A 17325-nucleotide genomic window follows, 5' to 3' on the forward strand; every position below is an offset into this window, starting at 1 on the left:
AGACAGTGGGTTATGTCCCCAATCCAGCAGATGGAGTCAGCACAAGCTTTGAGGGGGCGTCACCATAAGTACTACTACCCCCTCTGCAGGAGTTCAGTATCTTCTGACTCCAGCAGATGCGAGTAGGGGAATCAGGCTTCCCCTCCTTTTCCTTCACTTTCTTGCTTGATTATGGCTTGTTGTTGTCTTTTTCTGTGGATCAAGTTTGTATCAAGTTTGTATTAAGTTTAAAAAAAAAAAAAAAAGGCAGAGTTCTTTCAACTTCTGGGGAGTGGCTTATCTTCCTTGTCTCTTCTCTGCGGCCTTGCTGTTTATTTCTCGTTGCAGCCAGGGGTAAGTTTGTTTTTCCTTTGTAGTTTTTTCCTTTACAGCTCAGCCCCCGGTGCCCGCGAAAGCCGGTGGAGCCGGCCTCTTCGCTCTTTACTCCCTCACCCGCGGCCATTTTACAGCTCCTCATGGGCTGCTGAGCCATTTAGGGAAAGATGTCTGGGGCGGGTCGTGTGGCCAGGAAGGCCCCCCCGCGGCACCCTCCTCTATTTTCAGACAGCGGGCAGTGCGGGCCGACCGGGCCCCCCCGCAGCGGCGCCTTTGTGCGCGTGGCCCCCCCGTGGCTTTTTCTTTTCTCCTGCAGCGATCCCGATGCCGCGGCCGTCCCGCTGTGCGGCCTGCGGAGACCCGGGGTCCCGGATTTCCCGGGAGGGCATCTGTGCACGATGCCTTCCCGGGGGGGGAAGGTACCTCACAGTCCCTGACTGATTTCTCTTTTTTGCCCGGGCGGTGCGGGCCGGCCACTCCGCCATTTTTGGCGGGAACGGCAGCCATTTTACATTCTGAGCGCCCTGAGGCGCAGGCCACGAGGGGGAACGGATCCCTGGAGGCCACGAGGGAGAACGGATCCCTGGAGGACTCTACCAGCGGGGGTGTTCCCCCGATTTTGGTGCAGGAACCAAGGAGCAGGAACCACGCCGCCCCCGAAGCGCACCCGAGCAGGCCGGGGTTCTCTCCGGAGTTTATCCTGCTCATGCATACCGCTTATCTGCAGGGGCTGGAAGCACCTGTGGGACCCCCCCCCCTCCTAAGATCCCTCGGATGTCGCCCACGACGCCGGCCCCCCCCGACCCTCCGGGAGTGGGGGCCTCCCGCCTTCCTACCCGGGTCCGATCCACGCCCGCGGCAGTGGGGGCGGTGCCAGACCCAGCGGGACATGGACTTGACCTCCCGGACGGGGGACAAGGGGACGGCGATGATCTGCGTACCCTACGCCTCTTCCAGAGGGAAGAGCTGGACGACCTCATCCCGCAGATCATCCAAGAATTAGATTTGGATCCGCCACCAGACCCGCCTGCCCCAGTAGCTCCCGCTGTCATCACTTCTTCAAGGAAGGGAGATCCTGTCCTGGCGGCACTCCGGCCGAGGGCTCGGGCTTTTCCCATTCATGACTCGTTTTTACAACTTCTCACCAGGGAATGGGACACCCCGGAGGCCTCCCTGAAGAGCAGCCGGGCTATGGAAAAGCTGTACCCGCTCCCCGAAGATTTTCTGGACCTCATCAAGGTCCCAAAGGTGGACTCCGCAGTGTCGGCGGTCACGAAGAGGACGACTATCCCAGTGACGGGAGGTGCGGCGTTGCGGGACACACAGGATCGTAAGTTGGAAGTTTTCCTTAAGCGGGTTTTCGAGGTCTCCGCTCTGGGTATGCGGGCGGTGATGTGCAGTTCGCTTGCCCAGCGGGCTAGTCTCCTTTGGGTGCAACAACTCCTCACGTCTCAGAACCTGCCGTCCGATGAGGCTGCCCAGGCAGATCGGCTAGAAGCCGCAGTGGCGTATGGGGCGGACGCCTCGTACGACCTTTTTCGGGTCCTCACAAGATCCATGGTTTCGGTAGTGGCAGCACGACGACTACTGTGGCTACGCAATTGGGCGTCTGATACGTCCTCTAAGTCCAGTCTGGGCTTTCTTCCCTTCAGGGGCAAGTTCCTCTTCGGGGAGGATTTGGACCAGATCATCAAGTCCCTGGGGGAGAACGCTGTTCATCGGCTGCCGGAGGATAGGTTTCGACCATCCAGAGCGTTTTCTTCTTCTCGGACCAGAGCCAGAGCGCAACGGCGCTACAGGGGCTACAGACAGACGGGCTCCCGGCCATCCGCCCCCAGGTCTCAGCCCTGGTTGCGCCCCTTCCGCGGGCATCGGCCCGCACGCACTACTCCCGGAACCGGGAACCCCTATACCAAGTCTTCACAATGATGCCAGTCTCGCCCACTCCCCTGTCCCCAGGATTGGGGACCGACTAACGTATTTCTAAGCGGAGTGGGCACGGATCACCTCGGACCAGTGGGTCCTGGATACCATAAAACACGGCTACGCATTGGAATTTGTCCGCCCCCCGCAGGGAAGGTTCATCTTTTCCCCCTGTGGCTCGGACCTCAAGAGAGGAGCGGTGCAGCTGACTCTGGACAGACTCCGGGAGATAGGCGCTACTGCGCCTGTGCCCTTCGGAGAGGTGGGCTCGGGCCACTATTCCATCTATTTCGTCATACCAAAGAAGGACGGTTCCTTCCGGCCTATCCTAGTCCTCAAGGAAGTCAACAAATCCCTTCGAGTCGTTCGGTTCCGCATGGAAACGCTCCGGTCAGTGATTGCGGCGGTGCATCGGGGGGAGTTCCTCGCCTCCCTGGACTTAACGGAGGCCTACCTGCACATTCCCATCCGCCCGGACCACCACAGTTTCCTTCGTTTCAAAATTCTGGACCAGCATTTTCAGTTCACGGCTCTCGCGTTTGGATTGGCGCCGGCGCTGCACACCTTCACCAAGATCATGGTAGTTGTGGCGGCAGCTCTCCGGAAGGAGGGCATCCTGGTTCATCCTTATCTGGACGATTGGCTCCTCCGGGCGAAGTCATTCAATCATGGACGCTCAGCGGTGACTCGAGTAGTACGGTTTCTACATTCCCTGGGATGGGTAGTGAACTTCTCCAAGAGCTCCCTCATGCCCTCGCAACGCTTGGGTTTTTTTTGGGGGCAACTTTCGACACCCTACTGGGCAAAGTTTTTCTGCGCCAGGACAAAGCTCAATCCTTGCGGGATCACACACGACGGTTCTCTGCGTTACCAGAGCCCACCTCCTGGGACTACCTGCAACTCCTGGGAGTGATGGGGTCCACCATCGACCTTGTACCTTGGGCTTTCGCGCACCTCAGGACCTTACAGTGGGCGCTCTTCTCCCGTTGGAAACCAGTATTGCAGGACTATCAGATGATTCTCCCGCTCCCACAGAATGCCAGGGACAGTCTGGGCTGGTGGTTGGATCCGCCGAACCTGGCCCGTGGCATGTCCCTCGATCTGCCAAATTGGGTGGTGGTGACCACCTATGCCAGTCTAGCAGGCTGGGGTGCAGTCTGCGATCGAAGCGCCACGCAGGGGACGTGGTCCACGGTGGAGGCGAAGTGGTCAATCAACCGTCTGGAAACCAGAGCGGTCCGGCTAGCTCTGCGACATTTCCTCCCGCTTCTTCGGAACCGAGAAGTCAGAATCCTATCGGACAACGCTACCACCGTGGTCTACATCAACCGACAAGGAGGCACGCGCAGCCCGCAGGTCGCGCTCGAGGCGGCGCTGCTGATGCAATGGGCGGAGCGTCATCTCGTCCGGCTAGCGGCCTCGCACGTCGCCGGTGTGGACAACGTCCAGGCGGACTTCCTCAGTCGTCAACTGCTGGACCCGGAGAGTGGTCTCTCTCCGACAAAGCAATGCAACTTCTCGTCCATCGGTGGGGGGCCCCCCACTTGGATCTGATGGCGTCCGCTCTCAACGCCAAGGCTCCACGCTTCTTCAGTCGCCGGAGAGAGCGCGGAGGGAGTGGATGCCCTGGTCCTCCCGTGGCCGCCATATCTTTCTTTTCCACCATGGCCCCTGGTGGGCAGGATGCTCCGCAGAATAGAAAGCCATCAGGGGACCGTGGTTTTCGTCACCCCAGAATGGCCCAGGCGACCCTGGTTTGCGGACCTGCTACAGCTGGTGATCGACAGGCCAATCAGGCTGGGGCACCTCCCCCAGCTCCTACATCAGGGCCCGGTATTTTTCGAGCAGGCAGAATTCTTCTGTCTTGCAGCCTGGCTTTTGAGAGGCGCCGCCTCCGGCGTCGGGGCTACCTGGAGGCGGTAGTATCCACGCTATTGCGGGCACGAAAGACATCGGCCTATGTTCGAGTCTGGAAGGTGTTCGAGCTGTGGTGTACCAGCCAGGCCATGAGACCCGCTAAGGCTTCTGTACCTCAGATCCTTCAGTTTCTACAGGCGGGGGTGGAAAAAGGGCTCACCTATAATTCACTACGGGTTCAGGTGGCCGCCCTTGGTTCGCTGTTGAGCGATGGGGGCTCTCTTCTACAGCATCCTGACATTGCTCGTTTTCTCAAGGGTGTCAAGCATATGCGTCCTCCGTTACGGGACCCTTGTCCCTCCTGGAGTCTTAACCTTGTGCTTTGCTCCCTGTCGGGACCACCGTTCGAGCCGCTGCGCAGCGCAACGATAAAGGATCTCACTCTCAAGACTGTATTTCTTGTGACCATCTGTTCCGCTCGACGCATCTCGGAGATGCAGGCTCTGTTGTGTAGAGAGCCCTATCTCCGTTTCTCCGACTCTGGAGTTTCGCTTCGCACCGTTCCCTCCTTCCTTCCGAAGGTGGTTTCTGCATTCCATGTGAACCAGACGGTGGAGTTGCTGTCCTTCTCTTCCTCAGAGCCGAAGTCTCTCCGTCTCTTGAATGTCAAGCGCACTCTGCGCCTCTATCTGGAGGCTACAAATGAGTTCCGAACCTCTGACCATCTCTTTGTACTCTGGGCCGGTCCTAAGAAGGGGTCTCAGGCCTCGAAGACTACCATTGCCAGATGGCTGAAGGCCGGCATTGCTGCTTCTTACATTGGGGCGGGTCGGACTCCCCCACCCGGAATCGTAGCGCATTCTACACGTTCTCAGGCGGCTTCCTGGGCGGAGGTTCGCTCGGTATCCTCGCAGGAAATTTGTAGGGCAGCCACCTGGAAATCGTTACACACGTTCTCGAGGCACTATCGTCTGCACCTCGCCTCTTCGGTCTCTGGACACTTTGGCGAGCAGGTTCTCCGAGCAGGCCTCGCAGGACCCCACCCGATTTAGGGAAGCTTGGGTACATCCCACTGTCTGGACTGATCCAGGTACGTACAGGGAAAAGAAAATTATTATTTACCTGCTAATTTTCGTTCCTGTAGTACCATGGATCAGTCCAGACGCCCACCGCGTTTGGGTTCTTGATCCTGCTCAGCTCTGCGCTGCTTCTTGCTCGCAGTGTTCTGTGTCTTCACAGTTGTTTCTTTTCGCTGTTTTTCACAGCTCCCTACAAGTTGGTAGGATGTTTGCAGTTACTTGTTGCGGTTACAATTGTTTTCATTATCTGTTTCCACAAACTTGATCCTTCGGGGGTTTCTACTCGGGCTTTGATATACTCAATACTGAACTCCTGCAGAGGGGGTAGTAGTATATATGGATACGCCCCCTCAAAGCTTGTGCTGACTCCATCTGCTGGATTGGGGACATAACCCACTGTCTGGACTGATCCATGGTACTACAGGAACGAAAATTAGCAGGTAAATAATAATTTTCTTGTAAGGCGTACATCTTTACTTGGTCTCCGAGGAAGTGAGGCTTTGCAGAGTCTGCCTAGGTGGCAATCCGCCACGGAGGTCGCCATTTTTCTGCCTGGTTTGTTAGCCGCACGCTGTTAGGTGCACGCTGTTAGGTGCACGCTGTTAGGCGCACATTGTTAGGAGCACGGTGTAAAGCGCATGTTTATTTTATTTTTATTTATTTAAGTTTTTTTATATACCAACATTCAAGACGATAGTCCCATCATGCAGGTTCACAAGAAACAGGGGTGCAATTAAAATAAACTTTACAATTTGAACAATAGTGCAGAAAAGCAGTTACATGTAACAGGGAAACAATAACTTGGAGTAAGAAGGAAAATGAAGATCAGATAATTATATATATATATATAATAACATTATAAGGGGTGGCTATTAATGCTATTACTAACGAAGTATGTTGATTGAAGGGAGTTAAGTAATGTTGGAGTTAGGAAAGGCCTGCGTGTTTATAGGCGCCCGCTGATAAGCGTCCGTTCCTAGACTCACATGCAGCGTAAGAGAGCCCAGGCATCAGCGGAGCTGGTCCCTCCAACATCAGGCATGAGCCTCTGCTCAGCATGCAACCTCAGAGCTACACAGAGCGAGGAAGCAAACTCCCTATGTGCCCAATGTGAAGAGGCCCTGGGAGTTCAGGCCAGGACCGGTCACAGCCCAGCGTACTTGCCAGTTCCTCAGGGAACACCCCGGACCTAGCCGGCAGTAGTGAGCAGCCGGGGACCCCGAGGGACCTGGTACCCCCCAGACCAGATCCTGCTTCGCTCTCCTGGGTGGAATTAATCAAGGGGATTCATGCCTTTGTCTCAATGCAGGCTGCTCCCCGAGCGGGTCCATACATACCGGATGACCCGGCCCCTGGACCCTCAAGGCCTAGGCACGGCCACGCGCCACCCGGGACCCCCACTTATGGGGATTGAGGTTGCCCTGAGGAAGACTACGAGTCCCCCGAGGAGGGAGAACTTCCCTCGGAGGTTGAACCATATCGGACCATGAGGCGCTTCTTCTTGAGAGGGGATCTCCCAGGCCTGATCTCTCAACGCCTATCGGAACTGGCTCTTCCGGGCCATGATGCCCCAGAGGAACCGAGAATGAACCCCCTGTTGGAGGGCCTGCGCCAAACGTCTCACCATTTTCCCCTCCTACAAGTAGCTCAGCAGTTAATCGATCTGGAATGGAATACGCCGGAGGCCTCATTAAAAGGGGGTCGGGCCTTGGCTGGCATGTATCCCTTAGACCCGGCAACCAAGGAGAAGCTGGCGTGCCCCCAGGTAGACGCCATGGTTAGCGCAATTGTGAAGCGCACCACCATTCCGGTGGAGGGGGGGACGGCCCTCAAGGATACACATGACTGGCGCATGGACACCATTCTGAAACAAGCCTTTGAGGTGGCAGCCATGTCCCTACGGATTGCGACCTGCTGCACCGTGGTGACACGTTCCTGTTTATCACAGGCTAGGAGCAACACCCCGGGAGAAGAAATGGAATCAGCTCTCTCATTCCTCACTGATGCAGCCTCCGACCTAGTCCGTACGGCAGCCAAGGGAGTATCATCCTCAGTGGCGGCCAGGAGAGAACTCTGGCTACGTAATTGGTCGGCCGACTCCTCCTCCAAGACGCGCCTCACGAGAATGCCCTTTGAGGGATCCCTCCTGTTCGGCAGTGACCTTGAGAAACTGGCCAATAAATGGGGCGCCTCTCCATTACCCCGTCTACCAGAAGACCGGTCAAGGAGGAACCAGCGCCCCTTCCCCAGACCATGCAGAGGTAGAAACTCTCAGCGCTTTAACCCTTACAGGACTCGCTACCAAGCACCTCGTTCGCAGGCCAGGAACCAGTCCTTTCGGCCTAAGCACAACAAGAGGGGAACCGGCTCGGGTTCGGGTCCCGGCCGTACCCCACAATGACAAACAGCTGACCCATCCGGGGGTCACGGCCATAGGGGGCAGGCTGTCCCTCTTCTACCGCAGGTGGGTCGAGATTACCTCGGATCAGTGGGTCCTCGCCATCATCCGAGAGGGGTATTACCTGGATTTTCTTCGGCTTCCGCCGGACAGGTTTGTGGAACCTCCTTGTTCGCCCATCAAGAGGACGGCCCTAGACGTCACTTTGCGGAGGCTTCTGTCCCTAAAGGCCATAATCCCAGTGCCTACAAGGGAGATGAATTCTGGGCATTATTCCATTTATTTCATCGTGCCCAAGAAGGAGGGCACTTTCCGGCCCGTCCTGGACCTCAAGTCAGTCAACCGATACCTACGGGTCCCCAGCTTTCGCATGGAAACTCTGAGGTCTGTCAAAAATTCAGTACAGCCAGGGGAGTTTCTCACATCCCTAGATCTGTCGGAAGCCTACCTGCATATCCCAATCCATCGGGATCATCAGCGCTATTTACGCTTCAAGGTCCTGGACCAGCACTTCCAGTTCCGAGCTTTACCCTTCGGGTTAGCCACTGTGCCGCGGACCTTTACCAAGGTCATAATAGTAGTGGCAGCGTCCCTCAGGAAGGAGGGAATCCTCGTCCATCCCTACCTGGACGATTGGCTGATCCGGGCAAAGTCACCAGAGGAGAGCTGCCAGGCAACCAACAGAGTTATAGCTCTTCTGGAAAGCCTAGGATGGGGTTGTAAACTTGAACAAGAGTTCCCTACAGCCTTCTCAGTTGCTGGAATACCTAGGAGTCCGATTCGACACCCTGGAAGACAGGGTCAGCCTGACCTCCAAGAGAAGATCAAAGCTCTGGAATCGTCTAAAAGCCCTGCTGAGCGCCACCCGGCCCACAGCTTGGGATTACTTACAGGTCCTCGGCCTTATGGCATCCACTCTGGAAGTGATACCATGGGCGCGGGCTCATATAAGACCATTACAACGCGCCCTCCTATCTCGGTGGAGCCCACGATCACAGAACTACACCACACACCTACCTCTACCAGCCAGAGTGTGGAATCAGATACGGTGGTGGTTGCAGCCGGCCACATGAGCCGGGGGTCAAGAATGTCTTCCCCAACCTGGACCCTGCTCACTGCGGATGCCAGCCTGAACGGATGGGGGGAGCACATTGCGAAGAACTCACCGCCCAAGGGCGGTGGAACAGAGAAGAGTCGGGGTGGAACATCAACAGACTAGAGGCACGGGCAGTCAGGCTAGCGTGCCTGCGATTTGCCCACAGACTTCGCAACAGAGCGGTCAGTGATGTCAGAAAATGCCACCACGGTGGCATACATCAACCGACAGGGCGGAACCAGAAGCCAACAGGTATCCTTAGAAATAGCCCCCCTGATGACTTGGGCAGAAGCAAATCTCCAGGACATATCCGCCGTCCACATCGCCGGGAAGGACAACGCCGCGGCAGACTTCCTCAGCAGAGAAAGCCTACATCCAGGGGAATGGCAGCTGTCACCCTCAGCTTTCCAGATGATTGTGGATCGGTGGGGGACGCCGGGCATGGACCTACTAGCGGACAGGTCCAACGCTCAAGTACCCAGTTATTTCAGCCGCAGGCGGGATCCTCTATCCCAGGGGATCGATGCCCTGGTACAGCCATGGCCTCAGGGGATCCTGCTATATGCCTTTCCTCCATGGCCCCTGCTGGGCGCCATTATACACAAGATTCAGCGGCACAGAGGCCTAGTTCTTCTAGTGGCACCGGACTGGCCAAGAAGACCCTGGTACGCAGACATGAGAAGACTACTGGCAGGAAATCCACTACCCCTGCCTCCACACAGGGACCTGCTGCGGCAAGGTCCCATCCTCCACAAGGATCCAGCTCAATTCTCTCTTATGGTCTGGCCCTTGAGAGGGCTAGATTGAAGAAACGAGGATACTCTGGGCCGGTAATTTATTTATTTATTTATTTATAACTTTTTTTATACCGAAGTTCAGGTAACAGAATTACTAATCACTCCGGTTTACATTATAACAAGTAGAAAACAATGACAACATATGTCTTACAATGAACAAGGGAGTGAACAACTTGAATAATATAACATAACATAACTAGGAACGTAATATTTATTTATTTTTAGATTTTTATATACCGGTGTTCCTATATGAAATAAAGATCACATCGGTTTACATTGAAACAGAACATGAAAATTGCCAAAAGGCATTACATAGAACAAGGTTATGAAATTTGGAACAGTGTACATAAGTTCAAAATTTAACAATAACGTTGTAACATTGATGACCAAAAGATAAAGGAGAAAAAAAAAAAAAAAAAGACTTAAACAATTAAGTTGACAGGTCTTATTGAGCATAAAAATTATAACGTATAAGTGAGAAAGTCTCAAGTGTCCTGCAGCAAGAGATTAGATACCGAAGTAGGTAGTGGTATGGAAAATGGGGGTTTGTGAAGAAGATATGTTCTTGCTGGTTGGAGGGGAAAAAATGATGATCATGGTCCAGGTTTTTATTATTATGATAATAACATAATAGATACCCTCCTCCGAGCACGCAACTTCTCCACATCACTAACATATATAAGGATCTGGAGAGTATTTGAAGCCTGGTGCGAAACTCACGGCACCAATCCACATGCCGCTAAGATCCCTATCATTTTGGATTTCCTGCAAGATGGACTTCAGAAGGGTCTGTCCCTCAGTTCCATCAAAGTTCAAGTGGCAGCGCTATCCTGCTACGGTCCACGGAGTGACGGCAAGAGCATCGCCACACACCCATACGTTTCACGTTTCCTGAAAGGAGTCAAACACATTTGCCCGCCACTGAAGTGGCCGGTGCCCCTGTGGAACCTCAACCTAGTGTTGGAATTTCTAGCGGGATCCGCCTTCAGACCCCTTCGAGGCCTGTCTCTCCGTTTGTTGACCTTGAAGATGGTGTTCTTGCTGGCTGTATGTTCAGCATGCCGCATCTCAGAGCTACAAGCACTGTCCTGCCATGATCCATTCCTCAGAATCACTCCAGAGGCTATCCATCTTCGCATGGTTCCTTCCTTCTTACCCAAAGTAGTCTCCTAATTTCACCTCAACCAAACCATATCCTTGCCAACCACAGAAGGTTTGAAGAAGTCAGAAGAAGATCGAATACTGCGTCTTCTCGACATCGGCAGAATACTGGCCAGATACTTGGAAATGTCAGAAGCAGTACGAAAGACGGACCATCTGTTCGTCCTTCACAGCGGGAAGAAGCAAGGAGAAGCGGCCTCACGGCCAACCATTGCCCGCTGGATCAAAGAAGTTATCAAGGCGGCCTACGTAGAGGCGGGAAAACCACCACCTCTACGGGTCAAGGCTCATTCTACCAGAGCGCAAGCAGCCTCTTGGGCAGAAACTAGGATGCTGTCGCCTGCAGAGATATGTAAAGCGGCGACGTGGTCCTCCCTCCATACCTTCTCCAGGTTCTACCGTCTGGACGTTCAGGCCAGGGAGGACACAGCATTTGCGAGGGCAATCCTGAACGGACCTCGGGCAGCCTCCCGCCCAGTCCGGGAGTAGCTTTTGTACATCCCACTTGTTTTGAGTCCATCTGCTACACGCTAGGAAATGTTGAGATTACTTACCTGATAATCTCCTTTTCCTTAGTGTATGCAGATGGACTCAGCATCCCACCCGGCTGCCGGTATATATGGGGATTCGCCGACTCACGGTAAGCCATGTTTTCTTATATAGGGCTTCCACCCTGCCGGGTGTCGACGCCTTCCGGTTAAGAACACTGGCAGTCTCCAGCTACCATCAATTGGTCAGAGTAATCCTGTTCATTTAAACGATCAGTCAGTCACACATATATCCATAAAAGCTTTTGCAAGGAAGATTACTGAATTGCTACACTTCCTGTGGGGGTATATGTACCCGTGCTGACGTCAGATCTGTCTCCAACTGCTAGCACGAGCACACTATATCCCACTTGTTTTGAGTCCATCTGCATACACTAAGGAAAAGGAGATTATCAGGTAAGTAATCTCAACATTTTCTGAAGTCTAGAACCTTCACTTTAGAATGAATCTTCATCACCCACTCGTTAAAACTGGACCACACCATGAATCTGCAAAGAATCCCCTTCTTTATACCTATCCACTGCATAATAATCAGGAAGTCACTAAAGCTCGCATGCACATTCAGATTATAGGATCTTAAGGAGCAGAGACATTTTAATGTGAATTAAACTTGTACAGTATGGTATATACTTTTGGAGTTATGTAAGTAAATCTGTTGGTCATTAAACATATCAGGTGATGTGGCATTATACTGTCTGACTCCCTTAGATTTCGTGGTTGATCAGATGCAGGCAGTGAAGTTTGCACTGGACATTGCTCGGGGGATGGCTTTCCTGCACACCTTGGAGCCCCTTATCCCACGACATTATCTGAACAGCAGAAGCGTTATGGTGAGTCTCGGAAGATCTTCGGGTAAGGGGAGAAGAGTTAAAGCAGCCAATGCATTAACAGTCCTTGGAGAGTTGTACTCAAGGCTCTGGCCTATCACAGCAAAACACTAGGGGCTTCCTATGTCAATGTGGAGGAACATTCTGGTATAGGTGGTTCATTTTGATGTAAATGCTCACAGCTGGTAGTAAAGCAGACAGTTCAGTGCTAGCCTGTGCTTTTTAATAGAGGGATTGGAGGCTGTGCAGCCCATGGTTTGTGCAAAGTCATATCAGTTGGAATTTTCTGTGACTAAGAACAAGAGAGGAAAAAGAAGCTTACAAAATATCATCATAAAGGAAGACTACAACATACCACATAATGTGCTTCAACATTATGACTTGGGGCAGAAGAGTACCCCAACTACTTAAACATTTTCATACATGGCATCTTCCACCTACCAGCCTATAACATAGCATTCAGCCTAAATAAAATCGCTCCTCCTTCCTTATAACTTGACTTTCTCAGTGTACACTCAGCAAATAAATCCCACCTCATCCTAGACTTTATTGAAGTATTTGAACTCCACATCCTATGTCTTATACAAATCTTATACAAATCTCTCTCCATAATACACAAATCCATCCATAACCACCTTCAACTCGACCTCGAAATCCCTTTCAAACTCCATACTGCCACCAGACCGATTAGAGAAGTCTACAAAGGAGCTCTACAAGCCCCTCCATCCAAAGCCACACGCCTCACCTTGACCAAAGACCAAGCTTTCTCGACAGCAGGTCCAGCCATCTGGAACAACATCCCCTCAGACCTCAGGCTGGAACCTTGCCTCCTAACATTTAAGAAAAAACTCAAGACTTGGCTGTTCCGCCAAGCCTTCCCGGAGCCCGCTGATACTCATTAGACGATTAACCCTGTTCATGAGCAATGGAACCTTGTTCCTCCTCTAAGTACTTCATAAGCACTAGTACATCTTCCAATAACTCTTCAAGCATTAGCCCGGTTTCCGTGTTGATATTATGTTCTTAATTTATTGCCCTCTTAGGCCTTTTCTCCTTCCAGCTGCTCAAGCTTCCAAGTTTACTGCCCTTGTTAAATGTAACTTTGATCCTTCTGATTATAAAAAATTGTTCTCTGTTACTGTTGTTTTTTCCCACCCCAGTTCGATGTAAACCGATCTGATATGGTATTCAACCTTGAAGGTTGGTATAGAAAAATGCTAAATAAATAAATAAATGTCTTAATGAGACCTGGATAGGAGAAGGAGGCACTTTCACCCTTCTCCAACTCTGTCCACGTGGCTAACAAATTCATCACCTAAAGGCCACGAATGGAGGATTTGTTGTTATGTTTAGTAACTCCGTGGCCATAAGTTTAGTTGTCACCATGCAAATAGATAAATCTGAATGCCTAATATTGAAATTCCAAGGCACAAGCGACCAAAACTTGGCCTTATTTACCATCCACCAGATAATCAATCTGACACCTTTCTTAAACTCTTTGAATTATGACATTACTACTAATGCCACTACCTTTTAACACAGCATAGATCCAGGTCTTACTCAAAGTTTCCACACATAAGGACAGTCATTCTTCAAACTTGATTTTTCATTCTGTAAGCATTACTCCTAGATCCTTACACAATAACAGTAATTCCTATCTCTTGGTCAGACAACTACCTAAGTCCAATCCTCTTTTCCAATCTCAAACTCATCTTGCACCTTCACTCAAACCGCTGACTAAGAACTTGTTCTCCAGCACAAGTGAAAATATAAGCTTTAACTACCACAAGCCCTACTGAACTCTTAGGGGTAGATTTTAAAACATTGCGTGCGTGCGTCCATTTGCGCAAGCTACCCGGCGCGCACACATGGACCGGTGATTTTATAACATGCGCGCCCTGGCGCACGCAAGGGGGGAAGATATTTGCATTTACGCGCGGCAACACATTGGGGCCTTCCCCAGTTCCCTCCCAGTCCGCTCCATTTAGGGAGGGACTGGGCGGGAACTTCCCAACCCCCTAGCGTGACCTCCCTTCCCCTTCCCCTTCCCCTATTCTGCACTCCCCCAATCCCTATCCTAAACCCCCCCCCCAAAATCATTAACTCACCTTTTGCGCCTGCTTCTGAACAGGAGCACGTTGGGCGAACCGGCACCCTGCCAGCACGTGATCCCCGGCACAGCAGCAAATGGCCGCTGTGCCGGGCGCCTCTAGCCCCACCCTGTCCCCGGACCGCCCCTTTCATTAACCCCGGGACTTACATGCGTGGCCAGGCCTTTGAAAATTGGCCCGGCGCATATAAGGCTCACCTACGTGCGTAAAACCTCTGGTTTTACACGTAGGTGATTTAAAATCTGGCCCTTAGTGTAGCAATGGAATGATGAATTAACTTCAGCTGTCGAGACCCTAGACCCTTTCAAATCTAACCCTGCCAGACCTCCTAAAAATACTCCTTGGTTCCATAAGAGTTGTCTTCTCAAATAGGAATCTCGTCAACTCCAAATGGGCATGAAGGAAACACAAAATAGATATCAATCTCTACATCTGCAAGGCATATGCAAATAAATATAAAGCCAGCTGTTCAACAAGCATTAAAAGATTATATCTCCAACCAACTAAAATTCAACAAGTAATCAAAAACTATATTTCCAACCAACTAAAATTCAACAAGTAATCAAAGACTATATCTACAATCAACAAAAATTCAACAAACAATAAAAGACTACATCTCCAATTAAAATTATTTGTGAGCCCCCTGGGTAAACTGTTCAAATTAGTATGAATACTCTCCAAGCTAGAATCCCAAACACCTTCTACCACTATGGAGGATCACATAGCAGAAGACTTTGCTAAATTCTTCAGGGGTAATTCCAAGCTATATGCGTCTCCTTTGGTGCTTCCCCTCCCACCTCACTCAACATAATTACCCCCATCCCCCTCATATCTTGCCTGGATCATCTCATCTCCCTTCTGACAGTATCACACTGCTGGACTTCAGGGCTGTTACCCCACAAGAAGTGAAGATCCTCCTAAGAACCAGTCGATTCCCAAGCCTTTTAGATTCAATTCCTTCCCCACCCCAATCACCAAAATTCATCTGCAGCCTAAAATAGGACCTAGCCCCATGGCTATCCACTATAATAAATGCCATTACAACTCAAGGCTCCCTACCACGCTCAATTAAAAAAGGAAGTTATCAAACAATAAAGAAAGCAGACTCTGATCCAAAAATAATTCATCAGTATTGTCCAATCTCCAGCCTTTCCTTTTTATCCAAATTAGTGGAAAAAGTGGTTTATTTTCAACTTTATATTTATTTATAAAAATGTACATTTCGCTGATCCATAAATTTCCTTGAATAGAGTAATAGCTTGCACCCTTAGCAATCCAGCTTTAAGAAAGTCCACAGAATGAAATCCATCCCGTTGGCCATTATCAACAGGACAGATGCAGATCAAAAGGTTAATCCCTAATAGATCTTTTTGCTACTTTCGACATTGTCAAGTCACCAACTCCTCATTCAGTGTTTAGGCGATGTTGGCATTGAAGGAACTGCACTTAAATGGTTTAAGTTTTTTCTATCTAACAGAACACAGTTTGTTTTATGGCCAGCAAACCATTCACTCCTAGGGATTTCACCTGTGAAGTATCACAGGGTTCTATCCTCTCCCCAATCCTTTTCATTTTCTATATTTGTTTAATCTGCAATCTTATTCAGTCCTTTGATATTGAATTCCATCTATTCGCAAATGACATTCAACTTTGCAACCAAACCTCGTCAATTACTAATCTCAATGACTGTCTTTCAGCAGTAGCCCACCGGCTTAGTAACCAGAAACTCAAATCCCTACAAATCAGAACTCCTCTGGCTAAGCCACCAATGTCATCACCTATGATTCCCTACAGAAATTGCCCTTCAACCTAAGGAATCAGTTTGAAGCCTTGGGGTTCAACGCAATCAAAACCTCATGATGGAAGCCAACATTTCAAGAGTGGAAAGAATTTTCTTTATGCATCTACACTCGATTCACCAACTATGCAATTACCATGATAAATACAACTTAGCTATCATAATTCAGGCATTAATTACCAACCAAATTGACTATTATAACTCTTTATTCAACAGAATCTCTCATTTCTTAGTGTGTAGCCAGATGGACTCAGGACGAATGGGTTTATGCTCCCCTGCCAGCTGATGAAGATGGAGTCAGGTTTCAAAGCTGACGTCATCCTAGATACACCTCTACAGTGACCTCAGCCCTTCAGTATTTCTCCATCTCCAGCAGATGCGGACATGCTTTCCCTATGGGGATCACTATACCTTTTAGAAGAAGAAATTCTACTTTTAAATTGGTGAAAATATTGAGCCCTGCTCTCCTGCGGTGATACCTAAAGGTCTCTTCCCCAGCTGAGATCCCTCAGAGGTGTGCCTTGGTCCAGTAGCCAATTCCCAGTGTGGACTTTGCTGCTGAAGCAGCTGAATGGCAGCGGGTGCAGAGCACAGCACTGGCAGCCGGAGACCGTCTGTACTCAGCCGGTAAGTGCTGAGCCCAGGTAAGTAAAAAAAAAAAAAAAAAAGATTTCCTCCCGATTAAAGAGACACATTGGAGGGGTTTTGGTAAGACTTCCTCCAGTCTCCTTGCTCGGCGCGCCATACTGACATCACTCCCGATCCCGTTGGGGTAAGGGAAAGTGGGCTTCTGAGAGGGTTGAGTGGCCCCGTCGGTGGGCTATGCTCACCTTTAAGCTTAGTCGGCACACCGCGTTGAAGGCAGCCTTCACTTGAGTGGAATTCTTTCAAGGCCTTCAAGCCTTCGTACAAATGGAGTCTGCTACCTCACTTGCCCCTGTACGGATGGAACCTCAGCCGGTAAGCCCTCCCTCTCCCAGTCCTATCGGCAGACCTCGAGGCATACCTCAACTCATCAAGGGTATCCCTGGCGGGGACCTGGACAGCACGGATGAAGAATAGGAACCAGATTCCTTGAAATATGGGGAAATCCCTCTCCAATTTAGAACCATATTGGACCATGTTACGGTTTTTCCATAGAAACGAATTGCCAGCCCTGATTTCCCAGACCCTGAAGATGCTGGGAGTTTCTGGGGCAGACTCTGTGATGGAACCAAAGAAGAATCCTATTCTGATTTCCCTATGGAAAGCCTCTTGCTACTTTCCAGTACCGGAAGCCATCCAGGAGTTGATTGACTTGAATGGCATGCCCCAGAAGCAAGTTTTAAAGGTGGATGAGTGTTAGAAGCTTTATACCCACTGGATCCGGCAGTGAGAGAATGTTTGCGTTTCCCTAAAGTGGAAGCGCTGTTCTG

General features: G+C 50.8%; 1 protein-coding gene across 5 annotated transcripts in view; it reads left to right on the top strand.

Moving 5' to 3' along the window:
• The window catches only part of ILK (integrin linked kinase), a 261691-nt gene that overhangs the window by 154239 nt on the left and 90127 nt on the right, over positions 1–17325 (top strand). For all 5 annotated transcript variants that reach the window (XR_003856806.1, XM_029601903.1, XM_029601904.1 and 2 more), the window contains one exon: positions 11883–12004. Coding sequence is in view for 4 of the 5 variants with exons in the window: in XM_029601903.1 (XP_029457763.1) it covers positions 11883–12004 (122 nt within the window). In the remaining variant the exon portion in view is untranslated. The remainder of the gene's footprint in view (positions 1–11882; positions 12005–17325) is intronic.

This window comes from Rhinatrema bivittatum, chromosome 5 (assembly GCF_901001135.1).
Source record: "Rhinatrema bivittatum chromosome 5, aRhiBiv1.1, whole genome shotgun sequence".
Taxonomy (NCBI): domain Eukaryota; kingdom Metazoa; phylum Chordata; class Amphibia; order Gymnophiona; family Rhinatrematidae; genus Rhinatrema; species Rhinatrema bivittatum.